The sequence below is a fragment of the Panthera onca genome, chromosome F1 (assembly GCF_046562875.1).
Source record: "Panthera onca isolate mPanOnc1 chromosome F1, mPanOnc1 haplotype 2, whole genome shotgun sequence".
In the NCBI taxonomy this organism is placed as follows: Eukaryota; Metazoa; Chordata; class Mammalia; order Carnivora; family Felidae; genus Panthera; species Panthera onca.
The window spans coordinates 5,788,011-5,801,265 of record NC_138355.1 but is presented as its reverse complement, the minus strand read 5'-3'; the positions used below and the strand labels follow the sequence as shown (position 1 = coordinate 5,801,265).

The 13,255-nt window shown below is 61.3% G+C and overlaps 1 protein-coding gene across 2 annotated transcripts in view; it reads right to left on the bottom strand.

Annotated features, from left to right (window-relative positions):
- Positions 1–13,255, bottom strand: part of COQ8A (coenzyme Q8A) — a 41,796-nt gene that overhangs the window by 18,087 nt on the left and 10,454 nt on the right. The window contains exons 1-2 of one of the 2 annotated variants that reach the window (XM_081791831.1): positions 7,562–7,582; positions 1,994–2,178 (exon numbers count right to left, since the gene is read on the bottom strand). In XM_081791831.1, coding sequence (XP_081647957.1) covers positions 1,994–2,170 — 177 coding nt within the window. In that variant the 5' untranslated portion in view covers positions 2,171–2,178; positions 7,562–7,582. Of the gene's footprint in view, positions 1–1,993; positions 2,179–7,561; positions 7,583–13,255 lie in introns of those variants that run through there. The other variant, XM_078441193.2, reaches the window with a different exon arrangement.

The window sequence follows — 13,255 nt, the reverse complement described above, 5'->3', positions numbered from 1 at the left end:
GGACGGGGAGAGCTCTGAGAAGTAAAAGGCCAACCAAAGACTGGCGAGGGCCGTGCAAGGACGGCGTCCACCCGCCACACCCGGCCAGCATCTCGCCGCAGACGCGGCCATCACGAGTCGGCCTGGCCGTTCCTCTAAGAGGCTTTTGGCCTCTGTCCCCAGGACAGCGCTGGCCGCTGTCCCCAGGAGCTGCGGGTCCAGGGCAGGCAAGGAGGGAGGCGCCACGTTTTCCCCGCAGCGGTCACAGAGACTACGCTGCGGGCCCAGGTTCTTCCTACGTCAGAACCCTGAGTGACCTGGAAGGCCTCCTGACCCCTCCCTGCTACTTGCTCGTCTGGAAACAGGGCCGCACACAGTCACAGAGCTGTGTGGGCCACAGGCCGGGGAACAGCACGGGCTCCTGGGGGACGGCGCGGAGGGATGCCCCAAGGCCGCAGAGGTGGGTGTGGGGCGCACAGGGTGCCTGCAGGTGCCGCCAAGCTGCACCTCAGCCTGCGGGACACAGAGGGGTCTGAGGACGGAAGCCGTGCCCTCGGGGAAGGAGAGAGACAGGCCATCACGCCGTCGCTCTCATTTCATAAATGGGAAACTGAGCCCGGGAGAACGGAACTGATCTGGTAAAGGCCCGGCGACCGGCCTGTGGCGGAGCGGGGATCGCTGGCCCCGCTGGCCACCCTGCCACCGCCAGACAGCACTTGTCAGTGCTAGGCAAGCCCGATGGGGAGGGGGAGGGGGCGGGGCAGGCTCACGGGAGCCACGGCAGTGGGGCGTCCTCCTGCCGTAAGTGCCGTAACTCTCCCCCGAGTGTCTGCTCAGCGAGTAAGGTAACAAATCCCTTGAAGGACTAGAGGGTCAGGCATTTCTGGATTACCCGGCCCGCCAGCCCCCCCGAGGCAAGGGGACACCGACATCTGAGTTTTCGGGAAAGACCAGGAGCACGCTGAGGGCCATCACCTCGCTCGGTGTCCCCTCCGTGGTGGGACCGCCACACCTCCCCCACCCCACCCCCAGGGATGCCGCTGGAGGCTGGGAATCCTAAAGTCCCGACCAAAGCCCTGTGGGCTGTGACAGCCTCACAGCTTGGAGCAGCAGTGGCCTTTGTCCGCAAGGCCAGACAACCATGCGACAGAGACGGACGGATGGACGGAGGTGGCAGGGCGCCCCCTCTGCAGCCCAATTCCAGGCCCACACGGCCGTACACACCCGCCTCCCCATCCGCTCGGGCGCCAGGAACGTCTAGGTGCCCTGCAAGGTGCCGGCCCGGTGGACAGCGCTCTGCGGCCGCAAACCCTGGGGACGGTCGCCTGTCCCGCACGCGGTTTTGCCTGTGCCCCTGCACAAGAAAGGTCTCTGGGCTGGGCACATGGGACGGCAGGACGGTGAGGAGGAGGGGGGTGGGCTGTGCCCGCTGGCACCTGGGACGGAGCGGGTCCCCCACACATGGAGGAGGGAAGCCCGGCCCGGCTGTGGCCCCGCTGTGGCCCGGCTGGCGCGGTGGGAGGAGCCACGTGACAGCTCAACACTGCGGCACGACACACAGCTCCCCCCACTTCTTCACCAGAACCGACCCACCAAAAAAGCACTAATGAAAGTCGGGTAAACCAGGAGAGGGTGCTTGGTCTCATAAACTGCCTCCCTTAAGAAATCACTTTGTGACTTTTCTAATTTCCAAAATTAAAAAGGCCTCTGCCCAGCAACTGAAAGCAGGCCTGGGGCGGGGGGCGGGGGCGGGCACTAGCGCCCCCTCAGGATGGGCCTGGGCCTGCGGGCCGGTGAATCAGGGTCTGACTAGAGTGTGCGGGCCACCGTCCCCGGGTGCTCTCCCCTCTCCGTGAAGCTTCCTGAGCTGCAACCACCTGGGGGCATGAGTCACGCAGGGAGCCCCCACCACACCCGGAAGCGCAGCCGGTCACCTGAGCTGGCCACCCCGCCACCCCCCCATCTCCCTGAGAGCTCCCAGCCACCCCAACCCCCCAGCCCCCCCCCCCCTTACCTGCACCTTGCCCAGGACCAGGCCGATCTGCTCCGCGGCAGTGGACTGCAGGGCCCTGGCCGCCAGGACCAGCTCCCCGCCGAGGCCCAGGTGCTGCAGGTGGGTTTCCACGGCCGCCTGGGCCAGCTTGGCAAGGCCTCTGACCAGCATGATGGCGTCCCCCAACATGGCAGTCATCCTCAGGGCTGGAAGAGAGCGGGCCGGTCGGGGGGTGCTCCACACTGCCCCCAGGGTCACCCTCCCACAGGGCAACTCCACCCCGCACTCTGGCAGAGGCCACGGGGGGTTTGGTTCTTGCACGTGACACTCCACCCCCACCCCCGATCCAGGCTGCCGGAGGGGAGAGAGCGAGCGAGGGCCGGGGCTCGAGGCCGGCTCTGGGTGACCCCCGACCCCGCACTGGCCCGGCCCTGGGCAGAGTGAAAGGCTCTGTGGAGGCGGGGCTGGGGACCCCACAGCCACCCCGTGAGACGCAGAAGGCACGAAGGAGCCGAGTGACTTGCCCCACCGAGTGGCACCACTGGGACTTGAAGCCGGACACACAGATTCAGTCCAGTGCTCGGTCCTCTGGACCCACACGAGGCTGGGGAGGCAGCGTCCGCCCCCAAAGCGCCTCCCCGTAGGGCCCGGGGCGCCCGACCCAAGCCCTCAGGGGCTGCCCCCTCCCCACCCTCAGCCTGGACTCTTCACCAAGCCACGGCCTGCGGTCCAGGCCCCAGGGCGGTCCATCCAGGGGACCCTGAGAAGCAGGGCACAGCCAGTAAAGCGCACCGTGGGCGGGACTCCCGTGTGACACGGCCCCCTCATGTGTGACACGGCCCCCTCATGTGGGCCCGCACTACTCTCCTTTCTCCACTCGGACACAGTGTAAAACGTGTGTAATGCTGGTCAGGGTCCCCGTCCCCGGTGGTGCTTCACAAGGGGCACGTGCTCTCAATCACCCGAGTACTTCTTAAAGCCCGGAGGGGCTGCGTGCCGGGGCGGGGGTAGGAGAGGGTCCTGGTAACACACTGGGGCTGAGGAAGAGCCACCAAGAGGAAAGGGGCAGCAGGGGGCCTCAGACAAGCAACCGAGGAGCACTCTGGCCCGGCCAGGAGGATCTGGCACCAGCAAGGAGTCTCGGAGAGAAGATGGGAACCGGGAGAGGAGAGGCCAGGGGGCCCTGCTCGAACAAACACGAGGAGCTGGGAAGGGCCAGACGCACCGGTACGCGGGGCCGGGCGCACAGACGCCCGCGGGCTCTCCCAGGGAAGCGTGGACAGACGCCCACGGGCTCTCACAGGAGAGCACGGACAGGGAAGGTCGGGTGAGAGCACCCACCAGGGAGTCGGCCACGGCTCTGGGGCCTGGCGGCTGGCTGCCCCCCACCCCCGCGGGGAGTTCCGCAGGGACGCGCCTTCCCCTGAGCGTGGGAAGGCTACGGCTACGTGTATCTGGAAGGAGAACCGCAGTGACCGCCAGAGGAACCCACGAACGCACAGGAGCCTGGACCGCGGAGCCGCCCTGCTACGACCTGCCCTCCTGCCACCTTCACGGACAGCAGCCGCCAGGCACCGGACCGGGGGCTCTCCACACTCGGTCTCTTCCAATTCTTTGTCAACAACCCGGTGACACACGCATTACTGCCTATTTCACAGAGGAGAAAACCAAAGCCAGGGAAGTTAACTACCCTGCATGGTGTCCCGAGTGGTGGCCCTGGAGTCCGACCCTGGCCCTCCTCTGCTCTGTGCCCACCACACCACACCGCCTCCCCAAACAGCCGCCCTGCTGGCTCCAAGGCACCCTCTCAGGGACAGGGCCCTGCTCCAACACAAATGGGCTGCCTACACCCTCATCAAAGACAAGGAGGTTTCTGGAAGGTGACCACACCCTTGGGAGAGACAAAGGGGAGGGGCTAGCCGGGCCCATCATCTGCCACCATTTCACACCCCAGGCTCTGGTGGGATCCTGCTCTTTATGGGAACAAACAAGGGTGAGTCCCACAGACCAAATGTCCAGGCGTGGGGAGAGCTCACGTGGCCGGTGCTGGCTCTCAAACTGCCAGCCCCCTGGCCCCAGCCCCGACACACACGGCCACACCTGAGTCACCATCCCGTATGGGGGAGCCCCCAGTGAGAGGAAAAGTTTCCGAAGGAGAGTTAGGGACCCATAACGGTGGATGGAGGCCAGGCCTGAGCCACATCTGTTCAGAAGGACCCCTGCGGGTGTCCCCAGGGAATCCACCGTACCCCACTGCCCCAAGGGCACCCCCAAACAGGCCTATACCTCGCTCACCTCCAGATACCAAAGCAGAGCCTCCCACGGACAGAGACTCCGATGATTCCAAAACCTCACCTTGTCTGCTGATACCGTATCTTCCACAGACCCTCCTAAGACCTATTTAATTCAGACTTCATTTCCAGGCTGAAAATTACTTCCGCCTGATTCATCCAAGTCATAAGCACGAACGACAGCTTCTCTGGAGCAGAGCTGAGAAGTGATAGGGGGCAGGTCTGCCCTGCGCTGGCTGACTGGCCCACCGCACCGACGGAGGCTCAAACTGGAAAGGCCACGTCCAGCCTTGCGCGCTGCAGACACAGGCCTGGGGTCCCCTGGAGCCCGGTCCTCACGGCCCCCCCAAAGGGCCAGGACTGCACCGACTGCACAATGACGCATTAAAAACAATTCCTAAGGAAAAAATGTTACATAAATTGACCAAAAATGTTTAAATTCCCGCCTTTGGGAGGTAGGAGTAAGTAACCAGGGTCTCTTCCAGTATTTTCCTAACATTATTAGTCCCACACAACCTACCTTCAAAAAAGGAAAACAAAGTCATCTAGGAACAGTACACATTAGAAAGGACTGGCTGTGCCTTCTCCCGGTGCAAACGGCAGCGCCCTCGTCCCCAGGGCGGTCCCGATGGGTGCCAGGTGCGTGCACCTGGCCAGCAGGCCCCATCGGGGTGGAGATACCACCACAGAGACACAAGCTTCCTGCTCGCTGTGGTGCAAAGCCTGCTTTTCTCAAGTCCACACGCTCATCTGTGAGCAGATGCACAAGTGGATGCGGATTTCAAACACGCAGCCCAGGCCCGAGGCTGCTCTGACAAATATATTTATTTAACATGCAGGGGCTGCCCCCAACCCCCACCCCCCCGCCGCTCCCAAAGTGAGCCGGTCACACCCTACTCCACACCACGGAAGCTTTGCAGTGTCTACTCTCCACGGGCAGTGAGGAAAAAGAATGATCTTTCCAGAACTTTTCTCACCTTCTGGTTTCTAAAAAGTGGGTCTCATGGATCTCAGGCACCAGAATCCCAACGTGACTCAGAATTCAGGGACCCGGAATGTGCTGCAATCTCCCCCCCACCCAACCTCAAGAACCAGCACAAGAACCAGCTACACCAGGAGGCGTTTTCATCACGATAATAAATAAAAGCAAAAGCCGCCAAACATGTTTAATACACCAATTAAGGCCTCATCTGCACCAGGATTCCATCTGCAAGTACGGGAGCCCTCAGCCCACCAGGCTCCAGAGGGGTTTCTGACTTCGCCCAGAAGGGACGTAGCAAGGAGCGGCCGGCTCTCTGCCTACCTGGCAGGTGCCCCAGAGGGCCTCTCCCCCGAGGAAGGGGCAGCCAAAGTGCCGGGTGGGCAGACGGAGGCAGCAGTGGCGGGGCGGGGCGGCACTCCCCTTCGGGGTGCCCGCTAGGGACCAGCGCCAGAACAAAAAGGCATTTAGTTCTCCATCGCACGTTCAGGAAGGTGTGCTCCCAGCGCTCTGGGCTAGTCCCTGCAGGCCCCAGGTGAGCCTGCCCTGCCCCGGGCGCTTACAGCCAGGTGCCGTGCAGGCACTCCCATGAGGGGCACAGAGACCAACTGAGGCTGACACACGAGGGTCGGGCGCGGAGGAGGCCGCTGACCAGCAGAGACGGTCCTAGGAGCAGGGACACGGGGTCCCAGCTCCGCCACGGCCGCTGACACTTGCTAATTCATCCCTCTTCAGTAGGAGACGCTTTTCTGGTCCCCACGTGCTAAACTAATTTAGCAAATTACAGGAAGTAAATAGACTATTATCTAAAGAGAGAAGGAACACGAATAGACGCAGCTCAGCACCCCCAGGGACAGAGGCTGAAGAAACACAGGCAGTTTCCCTGAACCTGGGGCCCTCAAGCTCCGAGGATTCTCCTACCGACCCTTCACCCTCTGACCTTCCCCCGCGGCTTTTGGGACACTCGCTCATTCACGGTGGAGAACAGCCTCGGGTGTTCCCACACGTCCGCCGGGAATTGCCAGGGAGTGGGGACCCTCGAATCCAGCCTCCAAAACTAAAGAACACCACAAGGCGATGCCTACCTGGCCAGACAGAACAAGACGCGCCAGCAGGGGAAAAGGTGAATCGAACAGGCGATCCCGACAGCCGTAAAGCAGACGAAGGCACGTTTCCACGCGGGACCTGCACGCGGGGATGTACTGCCGGGAGGGTCTCGTACACACCCCAAGCCCCCCCTCGGAGCCAGAACTCGCCATCTGTCACTCGTCTCTCCTCTCGAAGGGACAGCGGGCCGGAGACAGGGTGGGGGCTCCCCAAGCCAGTGCCGGACCCCTTCGGGGCTCTAAAGCGTGGCGTGAGCGGCACACACCCCCGCTGGCCTCAAACCGCCCTGAGCTGTCCCGAAGCCTCGGGGTGGCTGGTATGTGGACCCCAAAGTAAGCTGCACAGAAAGCGCTCTGTCTTGGGGAGTATGTGTGAAGCGGGTCCAACTGTCTGCCTCAGATGTCACCCTGTCACCCCCATGTCCCCGGAGATGAAGCCCAGCACATCCAAATCTGGGCTCCCCCCCACCCCACCCCCGCCGCCGGGCTGCCCATCCGCAGGAATTTGCCCACCCCCACACTTGTCTCCTACCATCCTCACCCCTCCCACCTCCCTGTCCGCTTCCCCCCGGGGCAACTGCCCCCCCTCCCCATGCCCAGCTGGCCCCACTGCCCTAGTCCCTGCCAGCTCCCACCCCCACAACCCCAGCTTCTCTTGCCTTGTTCCCTCCACTCACTGACCCAATGGGGTCAACCCAGTTCTCCCGCTGGCCTCAGCATGGGATGCGATGGAACTTTCTTCCTACCGCACTCAGCCCAAACATCACCTCTTCTAGGACGCCCTCCCCAGTGTGCCCTTCCCGCCCCCCACCCCTGCCTCCACCTCCGTCCTTCCCCATCAGTCCTAGTGGCAGTGACTGTCCCCTCCCCTAAGGGGCTGTCAGCCAGAGCAGGGCGAGGACCACCCCCGTCTTCCGCTTTCCTGGTCTGCAGCTCTGAGCTCCACAGAGTAGGCAGGTAATAAATATGTTAACGAGAATGACCTCAGCTGTCCCTCCAAGGCTGCCACTTGTGGGACTGGCTCACACGTGCTGAAGCTTTAATCTAGATTCGGAATCACCGGTCCCTGAGAAGCCTGGTCTGGGGCAGGGCCCTCACGCTTCAAGGGGCATCGGAGCGTCCCGGGGGGCTTGTTAAAGCACAGACAGCTGGGCCCGCCCCCTGTTTCTGATCCTGTAAGTCTGGGGTGGGCCTGGAGACCTGCATTACTCACAGGCTCCCAGGTGCTGCTGGTGCTGGACGCCTACCCGGGAGCCCTGCTCTGGAGGGGAAAGGAGGCACAGGTGGCCCTCGCCAAGGCCAGGCGGGAAGGCAGAAAACAGGTCCTTCGTGCAAGTTTCTCCCTGCTGCCCCTCCCCCAAAGTCTGGCCTCACCCCTCAGTGGAAACCTTCCACCTGCCCTTTCCTTTCCTGTTGCTGCCTCAAGGAGCTGAAAAGGAGGAGCTTGGAGGCAATGAGCCACAGAGCCCTCACTGACTGTCACTTCCCGCACTCCTCTTCGGGAGGCCCCAGGGCGGGGGCACCAGTGACCTTCTGCCCTGGCCCAGCCGAGAGCGAGCTCTACTTTGAGCACGAACGTTGTCCATTTCTAGCCTGCACGGGCCCTGAAAAGCTCCTTTACGTGCTTGAAATTGTTCTTTTTTCTTTTACTCTAAGAAAAGGGAAACACCAGGTGACTGTCCCCACAGGGACCCTGAGGAACGTGCAAGGCAGGGGAAGACCCAAACTTGGGAGCCCAAATCCATGAGCGTCTGCGGCCACACCCCAGAGGCCAGTGCTCAGTACGGGACACCTCGGGGGCTCCGGGCCTCCGGCCGGTGTGGGGCCGCCCAGGGTCTCTCGCCAGGCGCTTCCGAAACAGCGGATGTGCCGGAACCGAACCCACGCAGGTGAACCAGGGACGAGGCAGAGCAAAACAGCGGCCAGGCCTGGACAGTCGGCCTTCTCAACAGGGGCCAGGCCATTAGGGCCACCCAGTCCCCACAGCTGCCAGTCACTTCAGGAAGTCCCCAGACCTGCACGCCTACCAGGAAGTGCCCCCCCTTCTCCTCGCTGGCCACCCCGTCCTGGCAGTCATGCAAGAACCCTGCCAAAACCTGGCACGTTGCACCCCCTTCAAAACGGATTCGTGCGGCAGTTCGGCTACAAGATCGTAAACCAAGATGCTAAAACCGTGACACGGGATGCTGTGCGGTCACTGGGAATGCCACACGGAAGGGCTTTTACGGACAAAGAGGGAAGTTTACCAAAAGTTTCCCACGTGAAAAAAATGCAGGTATCCAAACAGTCTCAGCCTTCATTTTTTTCTAAAATTTTCTACAAAGAACATGCACGACTTTTACAGTAGAAAACAAATGATATGAAAATAACATTAAATATCTGCTTAAACTAAAAAACGCAGGCAGGCACGCAAAAGTGTAAAGGAACCGCTCCGTGTCCCCGAGAGGCCGAAGCAGCTGGCGGACGCTGTCCTTACGGCCTGTGAGCCCCCGTCCCGCAGCAGGAGACGATGGCCCTACTGGCCGCCAGGAGCGGGGAACGCGGACACCCCACTCCGGGGCATGAGGCTCAACCGCCCTCTCAGAAGGTGGGGACACAGGTCGGCAGGAGGCCTGGTGCCGGCCCCCGTGGTAAAAGTGGGTACTTCCCCCCACAAAACCGGGATCCTAGTTTAGAATAAAGGGCAGCGACCACATTTTCCTGAACCAAAAGTTAGGACACATAGTATGACGAGGGTCCTTCTCGGTGAGGGGCCAACAAAGCACGACCCCTGGTCCCATCTGACCCCGCCTCCTGCTTTTGTAAATAAATATTTACTGGAACACGAGCGTCTCATTCACCTGTGTGCTGTCCACGGCCCGCAGAGTTGAACAGTTGTAAGAAAGATCAAGGGACCACAAAGCCCCTCCTGGAACATCTGTTGACCCCTCTTCTGGGACAACAGTAAATCAGAACCACCAGTGTCCCAGGAACTCTGGAAGGGTCCCCACAGCTGTCTCAGAGCCGCCCCACAAGGCTCGTGTTGGGGCGGATGCCCCCTGACCACGAGGGATGGGCTCACTCACCAGACACAGAGAGCCCACCTGCAGAGCACCCCCACCCCCGGGGGCTGGAGCCGGAAGAAGGCGCCCCCAACAGGGCGGCCTGAGTGCTGCCACAAAGGGTCAGGCCCGGGGGCGGGGGGGGGGGGGGGGGGGGGGTGCAGGAGGCTGTCAGGGTGACTGCCTCCGCGTCTCCTCTCCCTCCTCCTGCCCTTTCAGGTGCCCCTGCACCCCCTCGCCTCACCCTAACAAGGGCCACTGTCAGTCCCTAGCTTGAGCCCGAGTGGACAGACACGCACCCATCTAATCGTCCTTCATTCCTGCACTCCCACGCATCCCTAACAAGGGCCCCGGCCAGGCCGGCCCTGGGCCTGCTTGAGAGGTGGCGGGGCTCAGGGGGCGTGCAGACGGACACAGGCAGACGGGGATGTATACCGCTGCGTCCATCTGGAGCCCACGGAGCCCCTGACTGCAGGCGTGGTGGCCTCCCGGCAAGCCGCTCTCTGCCCCGTTCACCGTGGACCCCACGTGGGTCTGGCCCCACAGCCCCTGGACGGCCCAGCACAGTTGTGCGTCATGAGGGAGTCAGTTTCGGGGCCCCGAGTTATCTTCTGGATTAAAGACTTCATGTCCCTCAAAAGCTTCCAGACCCTGGGGCTTTTCCTTGCAACTGGTAGAAAGTACACACGCTGCACTCACGCACACAAGAGCTTGTTCAGCGGCAGAATGACGCTCCCCTCCAGTGAATTTCACCAGGTCCCCAAATGTTTTCATTTTGTGAGAAGCAGAAAACCAGCACAACGTGGTAACTACAGCTGCTGCTATTTACAGAGAGTCGATTATACGCCAGGCTGTGCGCTAAGTGTTCTACGATATTCCTTCAATCGTTTTTATAAGGTAAGTGCTTTTATCGTGTCCAGTTCTGAGATGACATTCCCATTTAACAGGGAAGAGGAAGAAACAAGCAGAAGACTGTTTTCACATCTTAGACTGTGAGCCATTCCCGGCCCATGGGGAGATTAAGATGGCCTCTGGCTTCCCTGTTTTGCCCCAAGGCAGGCATGGCGGGGGGGGGGGGGGGGGGGGGGGGGGGGGGAGGGCGGGGGGGGCTGTTAAAAGCAGCAGCAGAAGCTCCCCCCTCCAATCAATGGTGACAGCCCAGAGAGAAACACTGTCAATGAACCAACACACGCCCAGGGCTCCAAAGCACTGGGGGGGGGGGGGGGGGACGGAGACAGGGGTTGGGGGGCCTCCCCTCCTTCTGGAGAGCAAATGTGACCGACTGCACACAGGGCTTTTATTCACCTGCCTGCCAAGCATGGGGTACGGACAGCAATTTCGTTCTCTGACCAAAAGCTCACCGAAGTTTTCTTCTTAGAACATGAGAACAGGGGCACCCACATGGCTCAGTCGGTTAAGCATCTGAATTCGGCTCAGGTCATGATGTCACAGTTCATGGGTTCGTGGGTTTGAGCCCCACATCAGGCTCTGTGCTGACAGCATGGAGCCTGCTTCGGATCCTCTGTCCCCCTCTCTCTGCCCCCACTTGTGAGCACACGGCTGGTCTCTCTCTCAAAAAAAAATTTAAAAAATAACAAACCATGAGACCAATGCTCATGGCAGATATGGTGCTGGGGGACCAGTCGAGGCACTCCGGAGCAGGGCGCCCTGGGTTCGAATCCTGACTCTATGGCTGACCCAAGCCATTCCGGGGTAGTTGTGGGCCTCGGCTTCCCCATCTGCTCTCGAGAGGAGTGGGTTAGGTAATCCACACCATGGCACTCAGGGCCTCAAGTGACTGACGCACAGTAGGTACTCATCCCTGTGACCCCAGAAGCCCTCCAGAATGAAGTTCAGCCTCAGTGAGACCAGAGGGGCCTGAATGACAGCAGTGTGCACAATCCCGTTTATCCACGTCCAGGCTCTCAGGCCGGGTACAGGGTCACGTCTGACTCAGGAAGGACGGTGTCACCCTCTCCCGGGGCCAGTGGGACTCATCTATGCTGCACTGTGAGGCCGTCCAGCGAGCCGGCAGCTCCCCTGGGCGCTAGCAATAAATACCCGCTGGCAATCCTTGGCACGGTCAAGGCCACTCCTAGAGGAGTTTTTGGCAAGGGAAGCTTTCGCTGGTATCTTATGGGAGGAACGGTGGGGGGCCCTCTGATCCCTGTGAGCTCACTCTACCTCCAGATCCCCGTGAGCACACTCTACCTCCAGAATAACCTCCCCAAATCCCCTTCACCACGCTAACGCCTTGCTCAAACGGCTCCGAGCCGTCTGAAGGATAAACAGGATAGGCCCCACGGCCTGAGCCTGAGGCTGGAGGCGCCACGGTCAGACCCGGGCCCCCTGCCCAGCGTCCACTTGCACCTGTGCCCTGGGAGCTCCAACCCCCTGACAGGCAAGCCCGCTGGGACGCACCTGCACATCTCAGCCACGCCCCCACCAGCCAGGCAGACGGAAGGGCACTGTCATTGTGAGGCCTGGCGTCCGGGACCGGGAGTCAGCCCTGTCTGACCAGCCAGGCCCCTCCAGGCCTGTTCCTGAACCTCCCCTAAAACCTGCTTCTTGCCCGGAAGTTACGGCATAAATCCTTACGGTGTCCACTCTGCGCAGGAGGGTATACCCTGCACGTGTGAGCGCCATACTTACTCAAGGACACGTTCCCGATCCGGCCCTAACCTGACTCTTTGCGCCTGAGGGCTGCCCTCATCTCCGGGGCTGGCCGGATCCTGCCCTGCTGGGTAAGTCGCGGCTCCCACACACACACACCTTTTCTCTAAGCCCCTCGCCGGAGTGGCGCCTCTCAGACATCCACCCGCCCCGACACCCAGGCTGATCCCAAAGACGCGGAGGACAAGCCCCGTCACATGGGAAGGTGGACGGGACCCTGGGTGGGGAGGCCCGGAGCCGCGGTGGAGGAGCTCCCCGTAAAGGGAGTTCAGCAATTTAAAGGGCTGTGGTCACACGTGGCAGGCTGAAGAATGCCTGGCAGACGTGTCCACGCTCTGGTCCCCGGAACCTGCGGCTAGGTTACCTTACCTGCAGATGGGACTCGGTTCAAGATCCGCAGGATGGGGGATTATCGAGATGGGCCCAGTTCCTCGCGGGTCCTTATGGGAGAGACGCGGGTCGAACGAGAGAAACAGAAGCGGGGCTTCGGCGGTGCACGTGTGAGGCAGGGGCCACAGCCAAGGGCCACAGGCCACCCCCACAGGCTGGGAAACGGGAAATCAAGGGCCACTTGCGCCCTGACGCCCGTTTTGGACCTCTGACTCCAGAACCGTAGCGAGATCTGCAGGGATTTAAGCTGGTGGGTTTGTGATGATTGGTCATAGCAGCCGCAGGACACTCATACAGCGGCTATTTTTAAAAAGGCAAACGGTTGGGCGGGAAGAGGGGCCGGCTAGGTTCTAGAATACCGTCCAGATCATTCTTCTGAAATAATTAGTTTGGTCACCCCACAAACAGCACCGAGTGCCAACCAAGCGTCAGGTGCTGGATTGTCCCACAGCCGCTCAAAATACATTCTCCTTCCCGACGACCACATCCTGCCGGCTTTCAGCGTAAACGTGCCCCAGTCTTCGGCAAGCCCTTTCCGAGGCTGGGCTCAACATCACACCATTATCGAGCATCGGCTACGTGCCAGGCACTGTGCACAGCCTGGGGTGCCACTAAGTCCAAGTCTCGTTTATTTGTTTTTAGAGACAGAGCCTGAGTGGCGAGGGGGCAGAGAGAGAGGGAGACAGAGAATCGCAAGCAGGCTCCGTGCTGCCAGCGCAGAACCCGACGCACACAACACGAGATCGTGACCGGAGCCGAAAGTTGGTCGCTTAACTGACTGAGCCACCCGGGTGCCCCTCAAA